Source organism: Myodes glareolus, chromosome 7, assembly GCF_982192425.1.
Source record: "Myodes glareolus chromosome 7, mMyoGla1.1, whole genome shotgun sequence".
Taxonomy (NCBI): Eukaryota; Metazoa; Chordata; class Mammalia; order Rodentia; family Cricetidae; genus Myodes; species Myodes glareolus.
In genome coordinates, this window is record NC_142032.1 from 84702263 (window position 1) to 84730020 (window position 27758).

The 27758-nt window shown below is 43.6% G+C and overlaps 1 protein-coding gene across 4 annotated transcripts in view; it reads right to left on the minus strand.

Annotated features, from left to right (window-relative positions):
* Positions 1 to 25872, minus strand: part of Acsm1 (acyl-CoA synthetase medium chain family member 1) — a 40849-nt gene extending 14977 nt beyond the window's left edge. Inside the window, exons 1-5 of one of the 4 annotated variants that reach the window (XM_087908526.1) lie at positions 25711 to 25872; positions 21229 to 21391; positions 9866 to 10071; positions 3391 to 3601; positions 104 to 311 (exon numbers count right to left, since the gene is read on the minus strand). In XM_087908526.1, the coding sequence (XP_087764652.1) occupies positions 104 to 311; positions 3391 to 3601; positions 9866 to 10057 (611 nt within the window). In that variant the 5' untranslated portion in view covers positions 10058 to 10071; positions 21229 to 21391; positions 25711 to 25872. Of the gene's footprint in view, positions 1 to 103; positions 312 to 3390; positions 3602 to 9865; positions 10109 to 21228; positions 21392 to 25710 lie in introns of all 4 variants that reach the window. The other 3 variants (XM_087908525.1, XM_087908524.1, XM_085692996.2) reach the window with 3 other exon arrangements.
* Between the last annotated feature and the right edge of the window lie 1886 nt (positions 25873 to 27758).

The window sequence follows — 27758 nt, forward strand, 5'->3', positions numbered from 1 at the left end:
CTTGCAGGCCTCCTGTCCTAGCTACTTGTCTCCAGTGCTCGGGTGTAGGTGGTCTCCTCCCCCAGTCTGCTTAGAAACCACATTTATCAGACCAGAAACTCACTTCATCAGTGACTGAAAGTTGAGCCATCCGTCATGGCTGTGATCAGACACCACTAGCTTGGCTTTCAGGGAAGGACACTGAGAAGCCACAGAATCTACTTCTGGAATGAGGCTCCCTGTGGTCACAATGGCTTTGGCTTGAGATGATTGTAGTCGGTAGAGGATGTCCTTGGCTTTCAGCTGTGTAGTCCCAGGCATGACGACAATCCCTGGGGTTGAGAAAAGATGGCTTACTTTCACATCCATGGGCTTAGGCCTGGGTCACCCGCTGAGAGTTTTCACAGTACTATGAAAAGTGTGATCCACAGACCACCAGCCTCTACACCATAGGGAATACAGAATCTCACATCCTGCACCAAGTCAGCTCAGTCACAATCTGAATCTTAATAAGATCTCCAACTCATTCATATGAACATAGAGATCGCGAAGCTCTTCCGCAGTCCTTTCCAGATGAGCTCAGAGGGTAGCCAGACCCTGGTTTGCACACACTTAGGCCAGAACAGGTAATAAGGCCTGTGAGGACAGTGTTGTTGATGCTTAGGGCTGGCTGCATCTCAGTACTCTCTGCCTCATTTCCTCTTCCTCCCCACTGGTCCCTTGAAGTCATTTTCAGGGCACCTTTGTCCCTTTTACCTCAAATTGAGCCACATTGTCCTGTGAATGTTTCTGTGTTCTCTTCATCAATACCAACACAGCTACCAGCAGTGAGTTCAAGCCTGGCTGCCCCACTGAAATCACAACCCTAGTAGATGCCTTTCTGCATTTCCTACCACATCAAGTCCACAAAGCATAGGCCATTTCCTTCCACATTTCTTCTCTGCATGAACACCGGTGCCTTCTGTCTCTAGGGAGATACTCTACTCCCTATTCTAACAATGAAGGCCACTCTTTATTTTCCCCTTTTCGTCTTAGCTTCTCTTTCAAAATGGTTGTGTGTTTGCATGCATGTTGTGTGCACATGTGTGTACATCTGTGTGCATGTGTGGTGTGCCTGCATGTGCATGTTCATGTGTGTGTATGCATGTTGTGTATGTGCTGTGGGACAATGGTCTTGCACCCCATAAAGATTTGTCACTTGTATTGATTTAATGAAATGTTGTTTGGCCAGTGGCCAGGCAGGAAGTATAAGTGGGGCGACTAGAACAGGAGAATTCTGGGAAGAGGAAAGAGTCAGTTTGCAGTCGTCACCCAGAGCAAGAAGAAGCAAGATGAGAATGCCTCACTGATAAAAGGTACCAAGCCATGTGGTTAACACAGACAAGAATTGGGGGCTAACTTAAGACGTAAGAATTAGTTAATAAGAAAGCCTGAACTACTAGACCAATCAGTTTATAAATAATATAAGCTTCTGTGTATTTCTTTGGGACTGAATGGCCATGGAACTGGGTGGGACAGAAAAATCTGTGTCAACATGCATGGGCCTGCATATGTGTGCCTGTGTGCATGTGCCCACTCACACATGTATATGTGGGCACATGCACACTAATCCTGATTTTGCATGTGGGGAACCCATTAAGGACTGCCTTTCTTCTAATCTTCTTTAATTCTGACCTCAGAGGACTCAGCTGCAGTCTTGGGCTTCCCACTGACCATTTTCTAGTTCTATAGATGCATTTTTTTCTATATTCTCTCTGCCTTTGCTATAGTTCTTGGTTCCATATTACATTCTGTTAGATAATGAAAAGGAGGGGAGAAGGAAGGATAGAAGGGAGACAAGGAAAACATGGTACAGGAATATGAATGATGAGATAAGAAGGGTGATTGAAAATAGAGAATCCACGAGTCCGGCCACAGTTTGCAGATCAAGTATCCCCTAAAAGGCTCATATGTTGAAGGCTTGATCCCCAGTTGGCAGATTCAGTGTTAACGGGTGTTTGGATGACAACGTCTGTGAGGCAATGATTAATCTATAGATGAACTCATAATAGAATGAGCTTTTGGAGGTGGTGGGAACTGGGTCTTTGTTGAAGTAGGTCATTGAAGGTTTTCTTGTTCCTGGTCTCCTCCAGACTCTTGTGTTTTGCTTCCTGGTCCCATGAGGTAGGTTACTTTGTTCCAGCACATGAGCCCATAAGGATCCACCTCACCTCAGACAGCCATGGAGCTGCCATGGGCTGTAATCATGAGACAAAGCAGACATTTCCACCTCTAACTAGATGTCTCCTCAACTCTTGGCCACAACAATGAAAGTCTGAAACACAAAGCCCCACATGGGTTCCAAATTACACATAAACATGGACAAGTAATTTTAAAAGGAAGGGAAATCCCTGCATGAGATTTTTAATTAATAAAATGTAGATGCCATGTTAGAAATGAAAACCCTCCCTATAAGCCTACTATAGTGTATTCAACATAGTTAAGAGCTATCAATGCACAGCCAAACCATATAAAAGTCTATTGGTGAAAAAGAGTCATAGCCTCATGCAGGAAGAGTCAGGTGAATAGTGTCTGGCTTGAGTGATGAAATACTCATCGTGGATGCTGGGGGAGGCCCACTTCGCACACACACTGACACGGCGCACTGAGGGAGACATAACCTGGTTTTGTAGGAGTGTAGTCAAATACAGTTAAGCTGAAGAGAACTGTGAAGAAAGAATTGTAAGTCCAAAAATTGAGCTGTACTCTGCCAAGCAACTCACTGGGACATTTCAAAAATGTTGCCACACAGAGAAGTCTGAAACACTGTAGATTAAAGGGGTTGGAGGGGATCTGAGAACTACATGCAATGCATGGTTCTCGACCGAATTTAAAGAGAAACTGGCTCTAAAGGACAATGTTTGAATAATAGAAGAATGTGTATTACTAAGGTGCATGGGTTACTAACTGCAGGGCACCTATGTTAGCCTTTGGGCTGTAACTCCATTGTGAGTTTGTGAAGGGGACATTTTAGGTTTTAGCAGATGCTAATGGTCCTGTGCTCACAGGTACTTACCTGGTGCTTGTATGCCCCACAATATCCACAACAGACTCTTGAGAGAGGACGGGAGGGGTACATGCTATGTTTAGGGCATATTAATGCCAGTGTGGTAGGGAGGAAAAGAGGAAGAAAGTGTGTGGGTGTATTTGAGCAGAAAGAAGAAGGGATGAAAGAATAAGGAAGGTACGGGGAAGAGGAAATATTTTGTCTCCACCTGAGATGTCGGCCCTCAAAGGGAGGGACAGAGGCTTCTCTGTGGTTCCAGTATAGAAGCCAAGGCTGGAGCCCCGGAACTTCATTTGTACCCGGCTGGATGCAGGGCACCTACCATCCAGCACTCAGGTCCAATGGGTCCTGTGTAAATCACTTACCTGTTCGAAAGCAGCCTGTTGTCACCAGCCACCACTCGGGCACTCGGGGCAGAATCAAGGCCAGGCGATCCCCCTGCTTCAGGCCACAGCTCTGTTCAAAGACGTTGGCAGTACGGCGGCTTAGGTCCCTCAACTCCCGGAAGCTCCACTTTATCTCATCTCCTTGGTTATTCACCCACCACAGGGCCAGACTTGAGGCTTTCTTGCCCTCCTGGTTAAGATTATATACCAAGCATCACTTCCTGCTTCCAAGGAAAAGGACAATTCACTCCCACAGTTACATTCCACTGGGAGCCTAGCACAGTGAGATCCCTTTTTAAGACATCAACAGACTCCAGAGAAGTAGAAAATTGGATTGTGGACTACCCCCAAGTCACATGTGACTTTGAATACCCTTCAAGCTTCCCACTGAAGGCAAGGAAATTCTCCTCTCCATGTGTCTATTCTAGGTTCATACAGGCCCACGGTTGGTTCTCAACCTGTGGATTGCAACAATTGGAAAACACATATTTCTGATGATTTTAGGAACTGAGACACTGCTTGTTAGCAAAATTACAGTTATGAAGTAGCAATAAAAATAAATTTATTTTTGGGTGTTCCTAAGACCATTGGAAATATGTGTTTTCTGATGGTCACTACTCACAAGTTGAGAACTACTGATTAAGACAGTGAGTTCCTCTCTTCACCTTGGTTTTCCTACCTATGAAATGGGGACAACAATATTGCCTAAGAAATTTTAGATAAATAAACCACATTAATAGTGTTTGGCACAAAGTAGTTGCTCAATAAAATAGTATCCTAACGAAAGAAAAGAGGCTCAAGTAGTTGTCAAACGTTTGGTTAGTGTTTCAAAATTAAGGTATTTCTAGTGGTTAGGATTTAAAGACAGAAAAGCAGAAACCTGCATGTTCTTGTTTCCCCACAGAAACATCAAACAAGTAGTAGCAAACTGACAAGAGCAGCTTTGTGAGAACGCTTGACAGTTTAGCAACTGCCCACAGGTAAAGCCACACTCAGAATGTAGGGCGTTTTGTGGCATTCTCCCTTGCCCTTGCTCCCGAGTCTCTGGTGTGGTGCAGCACAACCAAGGGGAAGCCATCCAATGCTGGCTCATGGAAAAGACTGGAACTGGTCTATTCAGGAGCCACTGGGCGAATGACTTTCTCTCCTGTCTGATCTGCAGGCCACAGGGAAACGGCACCATTGTCTGATTCTTAGGTAGATGTCTTTGTACCAGCAGTGGGGTCCATGATGTGTAAAGACTTGTGGGCACCAAACGCCAAGAGATGAGGGAGGAAGTAACTCGACAGAACTGCCAAGGCCCTGAGAAGAAGCACAGGCGAATTCCTAGAAGGAAGTAGGGTTAGTAACACTGGCCATGTAAATATGAAAACTGTACAGTGGGGAAGACACACAAATAGGACAGGGGAGACAAATGTCAGAAAGACCTGACATGACATTAAGCCTCCACACGACCACATTGGTGATGATGGTCTTTCCTTACACAAGCTAGTGTGCATGACTGGGGGAAAAGGGGGCTTTCCCCCTACATGTCAAGCTTTCAACCAATGAACATAAGGCATACAAAAGAACAGAGATGCTATCTATTCAAAGGGACAAAACAGATCTCCAGAAACTGAAGCCCAAGCTGTGTCAACTTTAGCTGTTAGACAAAGATGTTTTTAAACACCTGTGTTAAATTTGCTCCAACATCTAAAGTAAAAACTCAAAGATAAAAAGGAGAACAGAAACGCTTCAAATGAATCAAACGGCAGTATCAATAGCGGGGTAATCTTTAAAAGAGAGATGAATTAAATTCTAGGACTAAAAGCATAGTTGTTGAATGATCATATGCTTGGGGTTCATCAGGAGATCCAGACAGGTAGGAGAAAGAATGGCTGAAGATGAATACAGGTCATTTGAAATGGTTGAACCTAAGAAACACAAATAAAAAAACCCCACAGCTTCCAGACCCATATTTGTATTTGAGGAGTCTCTCAGAAGAGTCATTCAGTTTATCTGAGGAAATGATGGCCCCAAACTGCTGGTTTGAGGAAAGGCATGCATCATCTAATACAAGCAGCTTAATAACTCCAGGACAAGCCCAAGGAGCCCCCTATGAATTGTAATTCAAATGCAAAGGCTGGAATCACAGGAGTGATCTACTGCTGTGGGACAATGCTTTTGTACACTGTAAAGATTTGTCACTTAAATTGGTTTAATAAAATACTGTTTGGCTGGCTAGGCAGGAAGGCTGGGCAACCAGACTAAGAGAATTCTGGGAAGAGGAAAGACAGAGATGCAGTCACCAGTCAGATGTAGAGAAAACAAGATAAGAAAGCCTCACTGATGAAAGGTACCAAGGCATGTGGCTAAACATAGACAAGGATTATGAGTTAATTTAAATTGTAAGAGCTAGTTAATAATAAGCCTGAACTAATAGGTCAAACAGCTACTTTGACCTCTGTGTGTTTCTCTGGGACTAAACAGCTGCAGGACCAGGTGGGACAGAAACTTCCATCTACAAATGGCACCTGACATGGGGTAAGAATTTCCATATAAAGCCTGAGAGAGCTTTAAAAAACCTAAAGGATTCTAGACAGACAAGGACAGAGTCAAGCACTTGGTCACTGTCTTTGCTGGGGTAGGCTCTGTTTGCTGACAGCAAGCAGAGGCATTGCTCCTTTAAGCAGTTGGCATCAGGCTTCTTGGTGGTGGCATGAACCTGGAAACTCTACAGAGTTATGACAATAAATCTGACTCCCACCAGTACTTCCACCATGAAGCTAGACTCTCAAAAAGCTAAGGAATGGGGTGGAGCCAATCACCAAAGGCACAGCTTTAATCCTAGCCATATCACTTAGCAGAGTTAATGCTCATGTGCTAAGAAAAAGACAGAGATATATAGTAAAGACATATTCAGATGAAAAAATAAAAACCTTTAAATGGTTTACAGTGTGCTTTAAAATATATGTGTAGGCTTGAGAGGGAAAAAGAAAAAGTATATAGAAAGTCTTTAAAAAAAGAAAGGGGAACTATTGTGGGGCAATGCTTTAGAACACTGCAAAGATTTGCCACTCATATTGGTTTAATAAAATGCTGATTGACCAGTAGCCAGACAGGAAGTATAGGTGGGACAACCAGACTAAATAGGAGAATTCTGGGAAGAGGAAAGGCAGAAAAACAATCACCAGTCAGATGTAGAGGAAGCAAGATGAGAATGCCTCACTGACAAAAGATACCAAGCCACATGACTAAACATAAACAAGAATTATGGTTAATTTAAATTGTAAGAGCTAGTTAATAATAAGTCTGAGCTAATAGGCCAAGTAGTTTATAATTATTTAAGCCTCTGTGTGTTTCTTTGGGACTGAATGGCTGAGATACCAGGTGGAACAGAAACTTCTGTCTACAATCTTGAGTGCCCCAAAGAAAAACAACACACTGTGTCCAATACCCATCAGGGAAACTGCCAGTCAAGTTCTCAGCAGAGGTTTTGCAAGGTGGAGGAGGTGAGATTAGATATTTGAGGTGTTGAGAGAGAAAAAACAACAGCAACAGCAGCCAATTACTTAATTTTTTTTTCAAATGTGGGGGAGAAATTAAGATAATCATAGACAATTCAAACAGAATGAATTCATTACCACCAGACTTGCCTTATAAGAAACTGCCTTGAAATTAAAGGAACTGGAAATTGACATATGCAAAACCACAATGGTTTCTTATAAACATGGTGACACGTATGGCTATGGTACCATTATTGTTATACTTTTGGCTTGTAACTCCACTATTATTTAAAATGATTTAACACAATTATTTATTTAGACATTTGTGTGAACATCTGTGTATGTGTGCATGAGTGTGTACACGTGCATGTGTGTGTGTGCCTGTGTGTAGGTGTGTTTAGGGGTACGCATGCTACAGCATGCATGTGAATGCCAGAAGACAACTTTTGTAGTTGATGCTCTTCTACCATGCTCTTCTACCGTGAGGACTGAACTCAGGTTGTCGGGTCTGACAGCAGCAAGGCCTTACCTGCTGAGCCATCTCACTGGCCTCGACTTTTATTCTTTAGTTATGTTTAAAAGACAATGATAAGCCCACATTAAAGTGTGTACACTATAAAAGGTGGAATTTGTGGCATCAGGATCATAAAGTTGGGGTTTAATAGGATAGGACCGTGGAGGAGCAGGGTTTCTTTCTTATGTGATTGAGGCTCTGCAGTTAAAAGTTACAAATAGACCTTTGTTGCTGCAGTGTTCTATGCAATCTTCATGGTAAGCACAAGGAAAGTAACTATAGAATACATGCAAAAGGAAATAAAAAGAAAACCACACAAGTTGCCATAGAAACTTAACATAAAATAGCAAAGGACAGATTGAAGAAAGAAACAGAAAGTGGCAGGAAAAATGGGGCATTGTCTGTCTCATTTACTGGCTTATCCCCATGTTGGGTGCTCCTCAAGTCTTAGTTCTATGAATAAACAACCAAGTGAACAGTGTAAAAGACAGAATGGAAACAAGTTGATGTGAATGTGATCTCTCATGAATACATTTGGGGATTGTTTCAGGGCTCAATAGAAACAATATACGTAAAGTGCCTGAGGATTGGATGATAATATATGCTTTAATTTCCAAGAACAACCAGGTTTATACATTGATAGCCTTAGTGAGTTACTGCATCCCCTGTAAGCTGTCTAGCTTACAGCTCAGTTTTTTTGTTTTCTAATGTTTATCTGCCAAAAATTCCAGACTACTTCACAGGAGTACATCGTATTTCTATCTTATATCTTACAAGATAAATACGTTCAAAAGCGAGTGCAGTAAGCAGTGGTGGTGTGGGCAGAGCTGTTGAATGAACCGGGGATCAGTTTCCGAGTGACGCTTGCCAGAGGTAGTGCAGAAAGTGGCGGCTTTCACAGGAGCACCAACAAGGAAGGACCCAAAGTCAACCCATCCCACAAGTGTTTACTGAGTGCCTATGAAGCGTGAGACACCAAATGTCACTCCAGGCTAATAGGGAATGGGTCTGAGTTACTAACCGTGGGTGAGGCAGTTGCAAAAGTTGAAGCAGACAGATCCAAGATATTGGAAATGAATATTCAAGAGATGGGATGCTTATAAATGGGCCCGGGGTGTTGGAGATACAGATGATGTGGCAAGGGTTGACTGTGATACTATGAAATCCAGTCATCCTCTGCTTCCCTACGGGAAGATTGGCTTGTTTGTTAATCCCATAAACTGATTTACAAGCTCACTAACCCAAACTCTATGGAGAAAACATGGAACAAGCTAATACCATCGTCTCCTTATCACCACTTCCTTCTTTCCCAACCCATCGCACGCTCTCAACATTCCTAACCAGACCTACAGTCTCGGCCTGTTTAGCTCTGAAGCAGAGGTGCTCTGGCCTCTTAGAGAGCAACACCAGGCTAAAGGTTGGATTGTGGAATCAGTCAGCCTGGATCCAAATCTTGTCCCCTTGTTTGTTAGATAGGTAGGCATTTCCTGCGGGTCACTTAAACTCTCAAGTGCCCAGTTTCCTCATTTGGAAAATGGAAAGAGCAGAAGATCAAATCAATGGCGGACATGGAACAGACACATGTTCTACATGACAGAGGGCTGGATTATTCTTGGCACTGTCATGAAAGTTCGGTGAGAAGATGGCAGAGGAGGCATGAGTCATGCTCCTGGGGAACTTAATTAACACTTACAGCTACTCCCCAGCTTCATCTCTGTACAAAGATCGGGTGCTGCAGGGCTGGTCAACTAGGGCTGGGTGGCTCAGCACATCACACCTGTCTACGGCAGCTCCCAGTGCCATGCCTACTTTCTATCCTTCTGTGTCTTGGGAAAAGACAGGCCAAGGGGGATTTTCTGTACAGATCATGATGCCTCTGTGGGCCACAAAGATTGCCTCTCTGGAAAAATCCTAAAGCCACTCGTAAGAACGTAGCTGACATGAAGTATCTCAGGGAGACTTGCCACCCTCATCAAATGACAGATGACATGATTTGGATAAATGTAGTAGATACTCCTGTGTGATTTCTGAAAGCCTGTCCCCTCTCTAGGCATGGCTCCCAGATTAGCCTGAGTGTGATGAGCTGAACACTTCGACTCTCCCACTAACTGAAGGGGAGAATTCGAACCGCCGGTAACCTGCCTATTGGAACTTTGCACTAGATCACAGTTATGGAAGAATAAACATTCATCAAATGATTTTACCCACCGTACAAGTGAGCTTTAAAAATAAATCTACCCCAATTTTGTGGAAAAACAAACAACAAAGTCTACTGAAGCTCAGAGAAGTGAGAAAAATATCCAGACTAGGAGTCAAGCCCTCAGATGTAAGCCTTTCCCATGATACAGCTGCCTTGAAGAAGCTATACATCCTTCTGTCTCTCTTTACCTAGTTAGAGCAAGACAAAGCCACCAGGCCACTCCTGTTCCAATGTTCCATCACCATGCCCCCTTACCTCCTCCATTTGAGCCCAGTAGTCTAGCACGTCTCTCGCAAAGTTAAATTCCTCAGGCGAATCATAGTCATTCCATCTTTGAGGCCACACTCCTGTTGTGGAGATGCTGTGCTGCTGAGATGGGCTTGTGGAGAAGCTGTGAAAGAACTTGTAGATGCCCCACGGGATCTGGAACTTCTTCAGCCACAGCATATTGATGTGGTCCTCTGGTATGAAACACAGAACCTTCAAGTGACTGCCTGCCTTGGGAAGAGATGGTTTACATGTCAATCACCCCACAGGATCCTTCTCCATGTAGTGTTGATGTGTGATTGCTATCCATTGCTAGGCTTGCCTCTTTCTTCAGATGGGGATTTCTCTACCCAGCTGAGGGACCACAAGGTGCAAAATGCTAGTGAATGGCTGTAGCTGCTACGTGGGATTGAGACACTTTCCTGGAATTCTCTTGCACCTTCCTCTGATTTGATTCCAGGGTGATAGCCATGTGGTCATCCCAATTGCAAACCCTCTTCCATGAGACAAGTTCTCTTTACTCTGAAGACCTTTCTTCCTGCCAAGCCCAATCTTGTAGTTTCCATGGAAACTGTCATATCATCATCTAAACCCCATTCCCAACAGCTGATGATGGGTCAAAATCTCAATAGTCATCCCTGCGATTTTTAAACACAAGCTAGAGTAATCACAATACTTCTCAAAATTGTGTGTGTGTGTGTGTGTGTGTGTGTGTGTGTCTGTCTGTCTGTCTGTATACCTGTATGTCTGTCTGTCAGTGTGTTTGGTGCCGAAGAGTAGCTCAGACTGTCTCCTATTATAACAGCCACAGAGTGAAAAGTTGGGGGAAATTCCTGAGGTTATGATGTCTATGATGTGAAATAAATGAAGCCCATGCCCAGGGACATAGAGATGATGGTAGTGAGAGTCCTGCCCCTCTGCCCTTCTGCTATTATGAGCTTCCCCTGGATTTTGTGGGCTTCTGTACAGATTCCTACAGCCATACACCCATCCTCAGAGCAGAGAGTGCTAGTGTCTCATTTCCTTCCTGCTGATACTGTGCAGCTCGAAGATCCTCCCTAGGACAGAGTCCTGGGCAACAGTTCCCAGACCTTCATAGTCAATACAGGCAAGGGAGCTCCACTGGCATTTCAGTGAGATCATGAATCCAAGCACAGCCTAGATGATAAAACCAGTCCTAGGATGGCCTGGGTTATACGGCAAGATCCCCTCTTCGAACCAAAAAGAAAAAGAAGAAGAAGAAGAAGAAGAAGAAGAAGAAGAAGAAGAAGAAGAAGAAGAAGAAGAAGAAGAAGAAGAAGAACAACAACAACAACAACAACAACAACAACAACAACAACAACACCCAAAAAACCAAAACTGAATCCTGTATTTGAAAGATCATGTAATTGGAAGTTGAGATTAGATGTTAAGGACTGAATGGAGTAGTCTTAACTGATGACAACAAAAAATTGTTGGCTTCTTAGGAACTGCAGCATCCTTTAGTTCCACTGTGGGAACAAGTATGCTGCAGGGCAGATGCTGGGTGCAGGCACCCATTGGCCATTCTTTTCTATAATGGCTATATTTCTACATAGATGTCTGTATGACCTCAGGCTCTTCCTTAAATAGTGTTTTCCCCAAAGGTAGGGCATACAGTCACTTAAGTGGTTAAAAGGGCTGGGCACATAACTCAGTAGTAGAACACTTGTCTGTGCCTGGTTCAGTCTCTAGCACTGCAAAAGAAATAATCAAAATAATCAAATGATGGCTATTGACTTAAATAAAAGGGTGAGCCAGAATGAGGAGATATAATAATACTTTATCACGGGCTGCTTCTGTGTTCCATCTGAAGTATCTGTGGGAGTACTAACCCCTATATTTCTTCTCAGTGTGACTGTCATTAGAAGTAGGTGCTTTAAAAAAGGAATTGAGGAAGAATCCTGGCCACCAAGGGGCACTTATCATCTCGCAGCAGATTCATCATTGGGGTGAGTTTGCTCTGACCCATGGCAGAAGCCCAACAAGGAGGAGCTCAGACATCCCCAGTCCCCCTTGACTCCCTGGCCACTCTGCAGGGGCTAAACTCTCTTGCCTCCTAGCCCATCCCACCTTTCATCCAGGAACCCCTTCCTTTATTTCTCCCTTCCTCCTCCTCGGGGCCATAAAAACACCCAGCTCAGCAGGCTTATAGGCTGGGATTGGGCTGGAAGGGTAACCCAGCAGGAGGGAGTGCCTGTGTTTCAATAGCCTGCCTGCCGGTGGTGGAAAGGTAGGCCCTGCATCAGCTCAGCAAGAATCCTGGCCAGCAAGGGGCGCTGATCCTCTAGCAGAAGATTCATCAGAGGGGGGAACCTAACTCAGTACCAGAAGATCCAATAGAGAACAGTTGAAGGAAGAGATGGGCAGATGCCAAGGCAAGAATTCCTCCAACAATCTGAAAAACAACATGAAAACACCAGATCCCAGCGATCTTACTACAGAAGGACTTGAACACCCTGTTCCGGAAGAAGTGGAAAGCAGTGTCATTATGAAAGCAATAGAGTCCCTTAAACAGGGTATGAATAACTCACTTAAAGAACTGGAAGAGAAGTATAACAAAAAGAATGAAGAAATGAGTAAAGAAATGGAAGAGAAATATAACAAAAGGTTTGAAGAAATGAGTAAATCTGTAAATGACACCCTGGGAAACCAAGGAAAAACAATCAAACAGGTAGTGGAAACACTTCAAGAATTGAAAGTCGAAATGGAGGCAATGAAGAAAACACAAAATGAGGGCCAGCTGGATATGGATAATCGAGGTAAACAAACAGAGACTTCAGAAGCAAGCATAGCCAATAAAATACAAGAGATAGAAGAATGAATCTCAGATTATGAAGACACCATAGAGAAAATAAACACTCTGACCAAAGAAAACAGCAAATCCAACAAATTCTCATCACAAAACATTCAGGAAATCTGGGGCATAATAAAAATACCAAATCTAAGAATAATAGGAGTAGAAGAAGGAGAATTGCAGATCAAAGGTTCAGAAAATATATTCAACAAAATTATAGAAGAAAACTTTCCCAACCTAAAAACGATATTCTTATGAAGGTTCAAGAAGCATACAGAACACCGAATAGACTGGATCAGAAAAAAAATCCCCTCGTCATATGATAATCAAAACCCAAAGCATTCAGATTAAAGAAAGAGTATTAAGAACTGCAAAGGAAAAAGGTCAAGTAACTTATAAAGGTAAACCTATCAGACTTAAACCAGACTTCTCTATGGAAACCATGAAAGCCAGAAGGTCCTGGATAGAGGTACTGGAGAAACTAAGAGACCATGGATGCAAGCCCAGACTACTATACCCAGCCAAGCTATCGTTCACTATCAACGGAGAAAACAAAATATTCCAGGATAAAAACAAATTTAAACAATACGAAGCCACAAATCCAGCCTTACAGAAAGTAACAGAAGGAAAATCACAACCCAAGGAATCCAACATTGCCAACACTGCCTACAATAACTCAGACATCTAGTGACCCTTCACAAGCACAACTCAACGAAGGAAAACACATACACTCTACTACCCACCCCCCCCAAAAAAAATGACCGGAGTCAACAACCACTGGTCATTAATATCACTTAACATCAATGGACTCAATTCACCTATAAAAAGACACAGACTTAGAGATTGGATGCAAAAACAGGATCCAACATTCTGCTGTTTACAAGAGACACACCTCAACCACAAAGACAGACACCTACTTAGGGTAAAGGGTTGAGAAAAGGTTTTCCAAGCAAATGGACGTAAGAAACAAGTGGGTGTGGCCATTCTAATATCTAACAACATCGACTTCAAACTAAAATCAATCAGAAGAGACGGAGATGGACATTTCATACTCATAACAGGAACAATCCATCAGGAAGAAGTCTCAATCCTGAATATCTATGCCCCTAATATAAAGGTACCCACTTATGTAAAAGAAACACTTCTAGAACTCAAGGCAGTCATCAAACCACACACACTAAGAGTAGGAGACTTCAACACACCTCTCTCACCAATGGACATGTCAATCAGACAGAAACCTAACAGAGAAATAAGAGAATTATTGGAGGTATTGAATCAAATGGACTTAACAGACATCTATAGGACATTCCACCCAAATAGGAAAGAATATATCTTCTTCTCTGCAGCTGATGGAACCTTCTCGAAAATTGACCACATACTCGGTAACAAAGCAAACTTCCACAGATACAAAAAAATATTAGTAACCACCTGTGTCTTGTCAGACCACCATGGATTAAAATTAGAATTCAACAACAATGCTACCCCCCGGAAGCCAACAAACTCATGGAAGTTGAACAGTCAACTACTAAATCACCCCTGGGTCAAGGAAGAAATGAAGAAAGAAATTAAAGTCTTCCTTGAATTTAATGAAAATAAAGACACAACATACTCAAACCTATGGGACACTATGAAAGCAGTGCTAACAGGAAAGATCATAGCACTAAGTGACCAATTAAAGAAAACAGAGAAAGCACACATTGGAGACTTAACAGCACACTTGAAAGCTCTAGAAAAAAAAGAAGCTGATTCACCCAGGAGGAGTAGAAGACTGGAAATAATCAAACTGAGGGCTGAAATCAACAAAATAGAAACACAGAAAACAATCCAAAGAATCAATGAAACAAAAAGCTGGTTCTTGGAGAAAATCAACAAGATTGACAAACCCCTCTCCAAACTAATCAAACAGCAGAGAGAGAACACACAAATTAATAAGATCAGAAATGTAAAGGGGGACATAACAACAGACACAGAAGAAATTCAGAGAATCATTAGATCTTACTACAAAAGCCTGTATTCCACAAAATTGGAAAATGTAAAAGAAATGGACTTTTTTTTTTTAGATAAGTACCATATAACAAAATTGAACCATGACCAGGTGAACAATCTAAATAGACCTGTCAGTCGTGAAGAATTAGAAGCTGTTATCAAAAATCTCCCTACTAAAAAAGCCCAGGACCAGATGGTTTCAATGCAGAATTCTACCAGAACTTCCAGGAAGAGCTAATACCTATACTCCTTAATGTATTTCACAATATAGAAACAGAAGAGTCATTGCCAAACTCTTTTTATGAAGCTACAGTTACCCTGATACCAAAAACACACAAAAACACAACCAAGAAAGAGAATTACAGGCCAATCTCACTCATAAACATTGACGCAAAAATTCTCAATAAAATACTTGCAAACCGAATCCAGGAACACATTAGAAAAATTATCCATTATGATCAAGTAGGCTTCATCCCAGAGATGCAGGGCTGGTTCAACATACGCAAATCTATCAATGTAATCCATCATATAAATAAACTGAAAGAAAAAAACCATATGATCATTTCATTGGATGCTGAAAAAGCACTGGACAAAATTCAACACCCCTTTATGATAAAGGTGTTGGAGAGATTGGGGATACGAGGATCATACCTAAATATAATAAAAGCAATATATAGCAAGCCGACAGCTAACATCAAATTGAATGGAGAGAAACTCAAAGCCTTTCCACTAAAATCAGGAACACGACAAGGCTGTCCACTCTCTCCATACCTCTTCAATATAGTGCTTGAAGTTCTAGCAATAGCAATAAGACAACATAAGGGGATCAAGGGGATTCGAATTGGAAAAGATGAAGTTAAACTTTCATTATTTGCAGACAATATGATAGTGTACATAAGCGACCCCAAAAACTCTACAAAGAACTCCTAGAGCTGATAAACACCTTTAGTAATGTGGCAGGATACAAGATCAACTCCAAAAAAATCGGTTGTCCTTCTATACACAAAGGTTAAAGAAGCAGAGAGGGAAATCAGATAATCATCACCTTTTACGATAGCCACAAATAGCATAAACTATCTTGGGGTTACTCTAACCAAGGAAGTGAAAGACCTATTTGACAAGAACTTTAAGTCTTTGAAGAAAGAAATTGAGGAGGATTCCAGAGAATGGAAAGACCTCCCCTGCTCTTTGATTGGGAGAATCAACATAGTAAAAATGGCAATTCTACCAAAAGCAATCTATAGATTCAATGCAATCCCCATCAAAATCCCATCAAACTTCTTCACAGACCTTGAGAGAACAATAATCAAGTTTATATGGCAAAACAAAAAACCCAGGATAGCCAAAACAATTTTATACAATAAAGGAACTTCTGCAGGCATTACCATCCCTGACTTTAAACTCTATTACAGAGCAACAGTATTGAAAACAGCTTGGTATTGGCACAAGAACAGAGAAGTCGGCCTATGGAATCGAATAGAAGACCTGGATATTAACCCACAAACCTATGAACACCTGATTTTCGACAAGGGAGCTAAAGGTATACAATGGAAGAAGGAAAGCATCTTTAACAAATGGTGCTGGCATAACTGGATGTCAACCTCTAGAAAAATGAAAGTAGATCCATATCTATCACCATGCACAAAACTCAAGTCCAAATGGATTAAAGACATCAACATTAATCTGACCACTTTGAACCTGATAGAAGAGAAAGTGGGAAGTAGTCTACAAGATATAGGCACAGGAGACCACTTCCTAAGTAGAACCCCAGTAGCACAGACAATAAGAAAATCAATGAATACATGGGACCTCCTGAAACTGAGAAGCTTCTGTAAAGCAAAGGACACTGTCAGTAAGACAAAAAGGCTACTTTACGACTGGGAGAAGATCTTCACCAACCCCTCACCAGACAAAGGTCTGATTTCCAAAATATACAAAGAACTCAAGAAACTAGACACTAAAACTCTAATTAACCCAATTAAAAAATGGAGTACTGAACTGAACAGAGAATTCACAACAGAGGAACTTCGAATGGCCAAAAGGCACTTAAGGTCATGCTCTACCTCCTTAGCGATTAGGGAAATGCAAATCAAAACAACTTTGAAATACCATCTTACACCTGTCAGAATAGCCAAACTCAAAAACACCAATGATAGCTTATGCTGGAGAGGATGTGGAGTGAGGGGAACACTCATCTATTGTTGGTGGGAATGCAAATTTGTGCAGCCACTGTGGAAATCAGTGTGGTGGTTTCTCAGGAAACTGGGAGTCAACCTCCCTCAGGACTCAGCAATTCCACTTTTGGGAATATATCCAAGAGATGCCCTATCATACTACAAAAGCATTTGTTCAACTATGTTCATAGCAGCACTATTTGTAATAGCCAGAACATGGAAACAACCTAAATGCCCCTCAATAGAAGAATGGTTTAAAAAGGTGTGGAACATATACACATTAGAGTTTTACTCAGCGGTAAAAAACAATGACATCTTGAATTTTGCATGCAAATGGATGGAAAAAGAAAACGCTTTACTGAGTGAGGTAACCCAGACCCAAAAAGAGGAATATGGTATGTACTCACTCATAAGTGTCTTCTAGCCATAGTTAAAGGTCTTTGAGCCTATAATTCGTGATCCTAGAAAAGCTAAATAAGATGGTGAACCTGAAGAAAATCATATGGTTATCCTCTTGGATATTGGAAGTAGACAAGATTGCCAGGCAAACTTGGGTGCAAGGGGAGTGGGGGGGGTGGAAGTAAGGGGAGATGGTTAGACAGAAGGGAGGAGGGAGGATTGGGGATAGCTTGGGGGAATGGGATGGGGGGAGGGAGGAAGGATGAATATGGGAGCAGGGAAATATATATCTCAACTAAGGGAGCCATTTTAGGATTTGCAAGAGATTTGATTCTAGAGGGTTTCCCAGGCCCAAGGAGAGTTCCCCAGATTGTTCCCTGGGCAGCAGAGAAGAGGGTGCCTGAACTGGCCTTGGCCCATAACCATACTGATGAATATTTTGCATATCATCATAGAACCTTCATCTGACGATAGATGGAGATAGAGACAGAGACCCACATTGGAGCACTGGACTGAGCCCCCAAGGTCCAAATGAGGAGCAGAAGGAGGGAGACCATGAAAAAGGAAATCAGGACCGCGAGGGGTGCTTTCACTCTCTGATACATGGGGACTGATCGAATGAGAGCTCACCAAGGCCAGCTGGACTGGGAATGAATGAGCATGTGATCAAACTGGAGTCTCTGAATGTGGCTGACATGGTGACTGACTGAGAAGCCATTAACAATGGCACTGGGTCTTGTTTTGTCTGCGTGTACTGGCTTTTTGGGATCCTAGTCTGTTTGGATGCTCACCTTCCTAGACCTGGAGGGAGAGGGGAGGAACTTGTACTTCCTACAGGGCAGGAAACCCTGACTGATCTTAGGACTGGAGAGGGAGGAGGAGAGGGAGTGGGGGGAATGAGAGGGTATGGGGAGGAGGGGAGGAAGTGGAAATTTTTATAAACAAATAAATAAATAAACTTGAAAAAAATGGAATTGAGTCAAATATGAGGTCTTTGGAATATATTATGGTTGGCCTCCTTTTAAGAGAAGGAAGCAGGCATCGGTAGTGCACAGCTTTAATACCTTCTGTGAGTCTGAGACCGGCCAGGGGTTCACAGGGAGGCAGTGTCAGAAAACAGGAGATTAGTGTTCAAACCCAAGGTGGAGGCCAATGCTGTGTGAATAGCGAAACAGTTATCCACAAGCCAAGAAAAGAGGCCTCGAGTGTTGACTTTAGGTGTTCGTTATTCAGAACTTTGAGAAAACAAAAAAAAAATGTCAAGTCACTCCGTCTGTCCTAATTTTCCATGGCAACCTTCTTGTTCAAATAGAGAATAAATAAAGCTCTCTCACAAATAGTTTGCAATTCTGACTTCATGTTTGTCAGGTGCGTTGCCAAACACAGGAGTTACCTCGATAAGGAAAGCTGTGTGTAGCTGAGAGGGTAGCCTTTAGCATCAAACAGCACAGGTTCAAACTCCAGCCCCTCTGTTTGCCATCTATGTAACCTGGAACAATTTACATAACCTCTCTCTCAAATACAGATGAACCAACAGCACCTATTGACCTAAGCAAAGGTATTGAGGAACCGCTGACATTCTGCTTCTTCTTTTGTAACTATGAGAACCAAGCAATCGCATCCCGAGTTGGGACGTGCAGCTATGCTTGCAAATCTCCAAACTCTCTGACCATCAACCAGGGTGGAAATGGGTCTGCTTTTTCTGGCCTCCACAGTGCTCTAGAATTGGGAGTTATTAGTAACTAATTAAACCTGACCTTAACAAGCTGCATCTTAACCTCTACGACAGGGTTAGAGCGAAGAAGTGGAGATTGGTGCCTGGAACAGATGGCGCAGAACTTTTGCACGGAAATATACAGATATGCCACACGGCACAGTGTGTGCTGCAGTTTTAAGAGACACCGGTATCTGTGTTTCTGTTTGTCCTCCTGGGGGTACCCAAACCTCTCTCTCACAGCTGTGTCCATTTCTGTAACTATGTATCAATATCTAAAATTGCATTTCTCTACTTTACTATCCATGGCTCTATACCAATACAGCAAGAATTACATCAATGTTATTCTATATATAGATAAATATATATCTATTCACCATAGTGTTTGTTAATGAACACTAAATATTCTGTTATGTTAGATTCTTCCCTTGTCATGTTTCAATAAACAGGGGAATAAAAGAAGAGAAATTTTTATTTTGTCTATAGAATGTCTGAATCAAAGAACAATTTCCCTTTCATTTATGAAATACTTATTATCAGGGCTCCACGTGTGAATTTAGATGCTGTCAACTGGAGGAAGGTCAACTCTCTTGGAGGCTGAATGCTGAAGACTTGATAAAATCATTTTAAAGCCCAATGTTTTGAAATGTTTTAAAGTCTATTTGGGAGGCAATTTGCCATGTGGATTTGAGGGGGGCTGTACCCGGGGTTCTAGACTCATGCACTCGGTACCTTGAGATGTTCCTGGAACCAGCAACCCTTTGAACACAAAGTGTTACTTCACATCCCGACACAGTTAATGTGTCTCTCACAGGGGGACTCAGTCATAGAGCCAGTATTGACTTTTAGCCATGGCTTTACCACCGACTAGTTCTGTGGTTTTGGTTGCTGTAATTTGAGGAACAAAGGTGATAACTACTGCACTGATTTCCATGATTATTGATGATATAAACACTTTGCCAGCATTGGGCCTGGAGCATGCTAAGACTTTAAAGATGTTGAGGTTGAGGTACCTTTTAACTACCTACAATTCTGAATCTCTCTCTCTCTCCCTCTCCCTCCCCCCCTCTCTGTGTGTGTGTGGGGGGGTGGGTTTGTGTGTTTGAGTGTGTGTTTACATGCACACATGCCCACATATGTGGAGGTCAGAGGGCAATGTCAACTGTTTTCCCCAGTATCTCTCCACTTTAAGTTTTTGAGACAATGTCTCTCACTGATCCTGAGGCTGGCTGATTTGGCTGGACTGGTTGGTTGCACGCCTCAGGGGTCCTTCTGTGTCTGATGCCCCACACTGGGATTATAGTGATGACAGCTTGCTTTCTATTGCTGTGATAAACACCGTGACCAAAAGCAGCTTGGAGGGGAAACAATTTATTTAATAGCTTACATGTTCTGATCATGTTTCACCCACTGAGGGAGGCCAGATCAGGAACACACACAGGAGCGGGAACCGTGGAGGAATCCGGCTTGATGGCTTGTTCTTCATGGCTTTCTCAGCTGGTTTTTAGTACCAGGCAAGATGCCCAGGGGTGGCACCACTCACAGTGAGTTGGTTCCTTCGACAGCAATCATTAATCATAAACATGCCACCACAGACTTGCTTACTGGTCAATCTGATGGAGATATCTCCTCAGTCGAGGTTCCTTCCTGCTTCCTAGATGACTTAGCTTGTGTCCAGTTGTCAAAACAACTAACAAATGTAGGGCACATGCTGTAGGGCACCCTACCTGGACTGGAGAGCAAATTTAGGTCCACACACCTGCTCAGCACGTGATTTACCAGGTTAAAGACAAAGTGAACCAGCCTCTGCACAGTGTAGTTTGCTTTCAGTGACTCCTCTTGTCTCTTGTCTTCTCTACTGATTCTCTAACACACCAGTCCCCTTCTAGGAGCCAACCACCATGCTAAACACAGCTCACATATGTTTCCAGGTATTCTTCTCACCAACATGCCCATTGTACTCGAAGAAAGGAAACATCAGAGAAGTTAAGTGACTTGACCAATGCCACATAATTTGTAGGTGGTATTCCCAGAATTTAAAACCGCATTCTCAAGTTTAAGGCTTCTGTGGAATGTATAAATGCACACAGGCACACAACAGGCACACAACAGGCACACAGATAGACAGACATGTGCATGCGTGCACATACATACACACACATGCACACACACACACACACACACACACACACACACAGAGAGAGAGAGAGAGAGAGAGAGAGAGAGAGAGAGAGAGAGAGAGAGAAGAGAGGCTTTCTCTTACCTGGTACTATGAGGGAGACAAACGGGCTAGGTCTACCCAGGCAAGGAGGCCTGCAGAATCTGCCCTCTGTGTGCTGTCCTTGCCAGGGCCCGGAACACAGCAGCTGAACTTGGCCCCTGACTGAGGAGAATGTTGAGCAGAGAACTCCAGGAATTGGACGATGCTGTGGGGGGAGGAGACGTTCAGTGGAGAGGGCAGAAAGCAGTGCTGGCTTCCAGAAGGGGCAACCAGCTAGGGGAAAGGATTGTATAGAACCTTCCCAGTGTTTGCGGGCTACTTGAGATGGGACCGGAGAAGAAAGGTGGAGTCATCACAGGTTTTCTGCAGCTAAAGTGCTCCCCTTCCCAGTCTGCACCCTTCCTTTTCATCTACACGACAGCTGAAGGGTCACACAGCTTCATAGCTCCAGAGCCATAGAGATCGCATTGGCGAGAGACTCAGTTCTGCCTGTAACACCCACCTCTTCGTGGATGATCCCCTCACTCCGTTCCTTGCTTTATTTGTAAAATGAAAATGTTAAGTTCTAAGGATTTTGTTTTCAAGCTGGTGTTAGATGAGATAATTCTTGAGAGGCTCACAGCACCCGGGGATAGACTCTGTTGGCTGTTTCCTTTGGGATTCTACTCATGAGAAACCATTTTATATATGGGCAGAAGCCATGGCCCTTTGCAGTTCCAAAGGTTTGGGCTTAAACCCTGGATCTGCCACTCGTAAGAAGAAACCCGGGGAAAGCCATTGCAACCTCGAACTGTGGCATCTCCCCGATAAATGAGGTTGTGGAGGTTATTGTAAGGCCAGGTCTGTGAATCACTGAAAGCAATATGCAGCTACTGACTCAGGAATTTAGACACAGGATGGATATCGGTGTTGCACTGATTGTTTAATGAAGGTGATTATACACAGTGTCTGTAATAATCATTTTCCATTGCTCCTGTTTGGTGGGGTATTGTTGGAGAGTGGAGGACCTCCAGGCTTCTGGCCTGGCTTTCCCAGCAGTCTTACTTCCCTAATCTCTGCTGAATCTGGAATAAAAACGCCTTGGCTTAAAGTTACCACTAAAGAAGACAGCGTGTAGGGCAAGCCTGGCAGCCTTATGCTTCCTGGCTGATGGGCGTGTGGTGGGATTTTTAGCACAAGGTAGGTTTTCTATTGGGGGAGAAGGATACACAAGAAGGTAGAGTGAGGTGGCAGCCTCAGAAAGCTACACATTAAATGTCCAAAGTACCAAAGGGCAACAGTCACTGAGAGTGGCCTGGGAGGGGCAGCGGTAGATCCCCAGAGATGCTTTCTAGACCCCCCAGATGTCTGCTGAGTGACCACACTAATACATGGCCACGGACCAGGCAGTCTGAATGAGTCTAACTTTCACCACTTAGCAGCTTCGCGGCCCTGTGAAGGTTCCTATCCCTCTGCCTCCATGACAAGTGGGTCTGCAGTAGAGAAAACACAACTCGGAAGATTCCATGTATACCCCTCTTCTACCTCAGCCCTGATTGCAGCGAGCCTAACGCTACTGAACTAAAGTTCTAGACAGTGAACTCTGCCGTGAACACAAACCACTCCCGGGCTTGGGCCCATTAGGGGATACTTACTAGTCTGCCCTCTCTTGTGATTCAACTCTGCTGGAAGCTGCACAGAGACATGACAGCCTGAAGTGGCGGAGACACCATCGGTCATCCTTTCTAGATGACCTTGTGGAATCACCGTCCTAGACCTCTCCCTTTCTACAGACTAACTCCGGTAACCCAATAAAGAACCACAGAGTCACTCAACACAGACACTTCCTGAGCATCTTTTAGGTACAGACCTGGCATTGACTATGCCATGCAAGGTTATTGCTCCCCAGAGGTTCCCATGCCTTGTGATAGACAGGCAGAAGACAACAAAAATCTCAGGCTTTGACCTCTGCACTTATATGCGCAGCAGTTCTTGATTTATACACAAACACACAGAAGTTGAAGCTGTTCCAGAACATTCCTAGAGACACAGGGGGTATGATACAACACAGGACAGGACTTGAATGTTATTTTATCTAAGCTATTTTTTTTCCTGCCCAATTCTCTCAATAATTTTCTGCTTCTGCTGTGTCTGCTGTGCCTCCATTTTTGATTTTAGTTTTTCACCTGGGGAATATATATGAAGAACTGAAGCTGTTCTTCTCCTGAGGAACCGGGCATTGGTTGGATGGAAAGAACTTTCATTGTCTTTCCATTACCTGGTCAATCTTATCAACCAGGTCTGGGAAAAACTGTCTCTGGAATGATACAAAATCTTCCTGTAGGTGGGTCTTTGTTGTGCCCATAATAAGGAGTCAGTGGCTTCCTCATTCACCTCAGATTTGATGTGGAACAAGGTTTGGAAGACACTTCGTTAGTCAGGCGTCTGCACTGGTCTGCCCTTGGGGTCCTGACAGGATATGTCCTCAACTGTAGGCACTAAGAACACCTCTTGTGCACATTCACTACCCGACTAAAAGAGCCCTGCCCATCTCCCATCTCTCTCTCTTTCTCTACTTGCCCCCCTCTCCTTCTCTGCCTGTCTCTCTGCTTCTCCCTCTCTCCTCCTCTCCTCCTCTCTTCAGCTCCTGTCTCCAGAGGGGCAGGGCTCCCCTCACCCCTCCCCCTTTCCCATTCCCTTTCCCCTAGTAAAAGCCCCTTCACGTGAGCTCTGACACATGGTGTCTTTTTCTCGTGCACCACTTTTTAAAAGTACAACACACTTCCCAACACCTAGCACATAGCAAGCGCTTTTCAAATGGAAGCTCTCAAAGAGACTTCAGACTGGATTAGCACAGCTGAGGCCAGTGTTGTATATGGATCCTTACTACACAACTGCTCCTATTCCCTCATCTGGAGATGACAGCAACAGAATTGATTCCATATGATTGTTGTGATAATTAAAAATTAAATGTACACTACTCGGAGTGCCTGACAGGTGTTAAGAGTGCTGTTGTTGTTAGTTATTAGGAGAGAGGAATAGGGAGAGGCAGAAACAATCTGTTCTTTTTTTTTTTTAGGTGTATTCATGCAACACAGCCAGAGAGTTGACATAAAGTTTAACAAGTATTATTCACATCAATACCTTTGGCATTAGAGACCTACAAACTTTAAGATTTTCATTACTCTAATTTTAAAATTTATTCTCTCTCTCTCTCTCTCATGTGTGTGTGTGTGTGTGTGTGTGTGTGTGTGTGTGTGTGTGTGTGTGTGTGCATGTACGTATGTTGAAAGTAAGACCCCATTGATGAAGATACCATGCATTTCAGACACAAAATTAGGAGGAACTGGGTTGAAGCGGACCTGGTAGACTCTTCCCTGAGGACTAGCTCTCACACTGTCTGAATCTATGCCAACAGCCAAGGGAGGAAAGCATCTGATAGTCCCATTCAGCTGAAAAACCTGCAAACACAGCAATAACCAGCATCGGGAAGATGCTTCCAAAGCGCAATAGTGGCACTCATAACTGGGGGCAACCAGCAGCTGTCTAATTGGACTTACAGCCTGCTCAGTAGGAGAGAGTTCATGCCTCGTACTGCAAACCCAGTCAACCGCCTGCGGGTGATGAGGTCATAGACCTTAGAGGAGAACCTGCTTCTGCCACTTTCCTAAACCAGCATAACTTCCAGTTGCATTCTAAGGACTCATCTTTAGTCCCCAAGGTAAGGCGTTCTTGCCCTTCACCAAGGAAGCTTGGACGTGAAACAGATGCGGATCATTGCAGAAACCCACAGCCAGTCCAAAAGCAGAAAACAACTGACTGGAGATGTGCAACCTCAGCTGGCACATCTGCCGCACAGCTCTTACACCTAATGCTCGGCACCGCTGCTGGGGATGGCATAGAACAGCTGTAGGAGCCAGAGGACCAGAATGTCTGCAATGATGCGGCCTCTTCTATCTACGGCAGGGAAATCACACCCATGAAATCATAAAGGTTGATTAGACAAGACCTGTAGGATGACAACATCCATTGACATGCCAGTGTTGGTGGGAGAAATCTTACAAGGTCCTATCCCTAGGCAAAGGCTGTAGACAATGAATGGCTGCAAAGAGAGGGAGAATCGGAGACGAGCCCCCCTCCCCCAGTAGGTTATTAAATCCCAAGTGATCATTCCTAAACACACCCAGGCAACACTAAATGGGCTCGTATACATACATCTGCCTGTGTGTGTAACAATAGTTTAAGGAGAGGTCGTGAATTTGAGAGGGAGTGGGGGTGCATAGGAGGATTAGAGGGGGAAATGGAAGGATGGGAAAGACATAAAATAAAAAAACTTTAAAAAACATGACCCATTCCTAAGAAAAACAGGGCATCAACAGGTAAAATTGATGACCTAGATTGGGATTAGTAGATAATAATTTTAATAAATGCTCTAGAGTGTAGTGTGATTTCTAATTGGTCTTAATAATAAAAGCCCATAGGAGGATATTAGGGAGTGAAAGTTGAGAGATCAGAGGAGCAAAGCAGCCAGTCACTAGTTCTTACCTCTATGAAATCTTCAGACAGAATGGGGTGTCCTGTCTCTACAAGTCCTCAGACTGAATGCTGTCTCAACAGAACCTCAGACTGAATCCTGAGCTCCTGTCTCCTCCCGCCTCATATTCCTCTCTCTGCCCAACCATATCACTTCCTGTCTCCACCTCCCTAGTGCTGGGATTAAAGGTGTGAGCCACCACCGCTTGGCTCTGCTTCTCTTATGCTGATTCAGTCTTGTTTAGCCCAGGGTGGCCTTGGACTCACAGAGATCCATCTGGTTCTGTCTTCTGAGTGATGGGATCAAAGGTGTGTGCCACCACTGCCTGGCCTCTTTGGCTAACGGACGTGGCTAGTTCCACACTCTGATCTTCAAGTGAGCTTTATTTGTTACAGCACAAAAGAAATATCACACAGTCGGAGCTGTTTAAGGACTGAGGGCAAGTGTGCTAAAGAGAAACAAAAAGAACTTTTAGCAAAGAAATAAATTTTTAATTGGGAATCATTAACTGAATAAACTTTTCTTGTTACCTTAAATTAAAAATTAATTGACTCGACCTTCTGGCATATTCAAGACGATCAAAGAAAGTCAATGAACCTGAACTAAGATCAGAAGAGGTGGCCCCTCTGAAAAATAGAGAGAACTTTGAAGCTGAGAGTGGAATGTCTGAGGACTTTGGAATCATTAGTGAAGGACCAGAAGAAAGCAAAAAGAGAAAAACAATGGCCCAAACTATCTCAGATTTTGGTGACTACATGAATTTATGGGCTCCTAGAATATCAGGGAAAAAAGTGCCAACAGTGAAAGTATAAAAAGACAACCACCTAGACATATAGCCACATTTATTTTTAATAAAAATAGAGATGGCAGCTGTAGAGATCTTTACAGAGACCAGATCGGTTCTGAGTTTGTCAAGTGACTCTCAATACCTGTAGCTCCAGCTCCTGAGGATCTGGCTTCCAAGTGCACCCCTAAAACACACATGGATAGAGGGAGTGGGACGAGAGGGGCAGTAGGGGAGACAGGGAGAGGGGAGAAGAGGGAGAGGGAGAGAGAAGACATAAATATTTTTGAAAATGGAGAAAGAGCTGTAAAAGCAGACAGTGAAAATAACACAAGGAGGCAAAGATCATGGACAAGGCTAGACCTCCCCCGGGTAGTTCATGAGGAAGCCCTCCTTCACGTACCCAAGGCACTTCTGTAGAAGTCTCAGAGTTTGAATAGGAGTTTGTGATACCCCCAAGGTCTATTATCTGGACTACTGGTGTCAGTGAACGTACTTTGCCCCAGGGTCAAGCTGTGATGCAGGTACTAGACCTAGAAACGGCGGCATCCACCTGTAACCTTGACTGAATCCTTCTGTGGCTTTGGCTCTCGTGTCAAAAGCTTTGCCAAGGGACCAGAACTGAGTCACATACATTAGCACGTTAGGCGGTCTGCTTCATTCAGTCTCAGCTGCACAGATCTTGAGACGACACTCTAATTTGGCCCCAGCTCATCTCAGCTGTCATGTGACATACGTCTCTCTCACATACAGATGCAGAGAGAAGTGAGCCCATGCTGGTTCCTAGGGCAGGGTTGTTAATCTTGGCTCCTCAGTAACTCCTGAACAGGCCCCCAAACATGTCTCTACTCCAATAGTAATCTTCCCTGCATAAAACATAGCAAAGACCTGCCCGGTTGCAACTCTGGGGACACATGTACCAACTTCAGTTGCAAAGCAGGCTTAAGGGACCCAAATCTCAACCCCTAAGCTGTGATCTGACAGCAACTCTGCCAAACTATGGCAGAAGACATACCCAGCTTACTCTTTAGGGCAGGCTTGCCAGCCTCCATTCCTCAGAGGATCCTAGAATAGCCCTAAATCTCAACTCCACTTTCTCTACGGTGCAGATTGACAGTAGTTTGAACTCTGGGTGTATGCATGCAGAGATGGTCTTAGAGACTCTGTCTCTTAGATCCTGAAGCAGCCCTGCTGCTTGGTTGTGGGCCCTCTTGGCCTCAGATTGAATTGGTACTGTCTGTCCCAGGACCCACTCCATGATCCAACAGCAGTCCT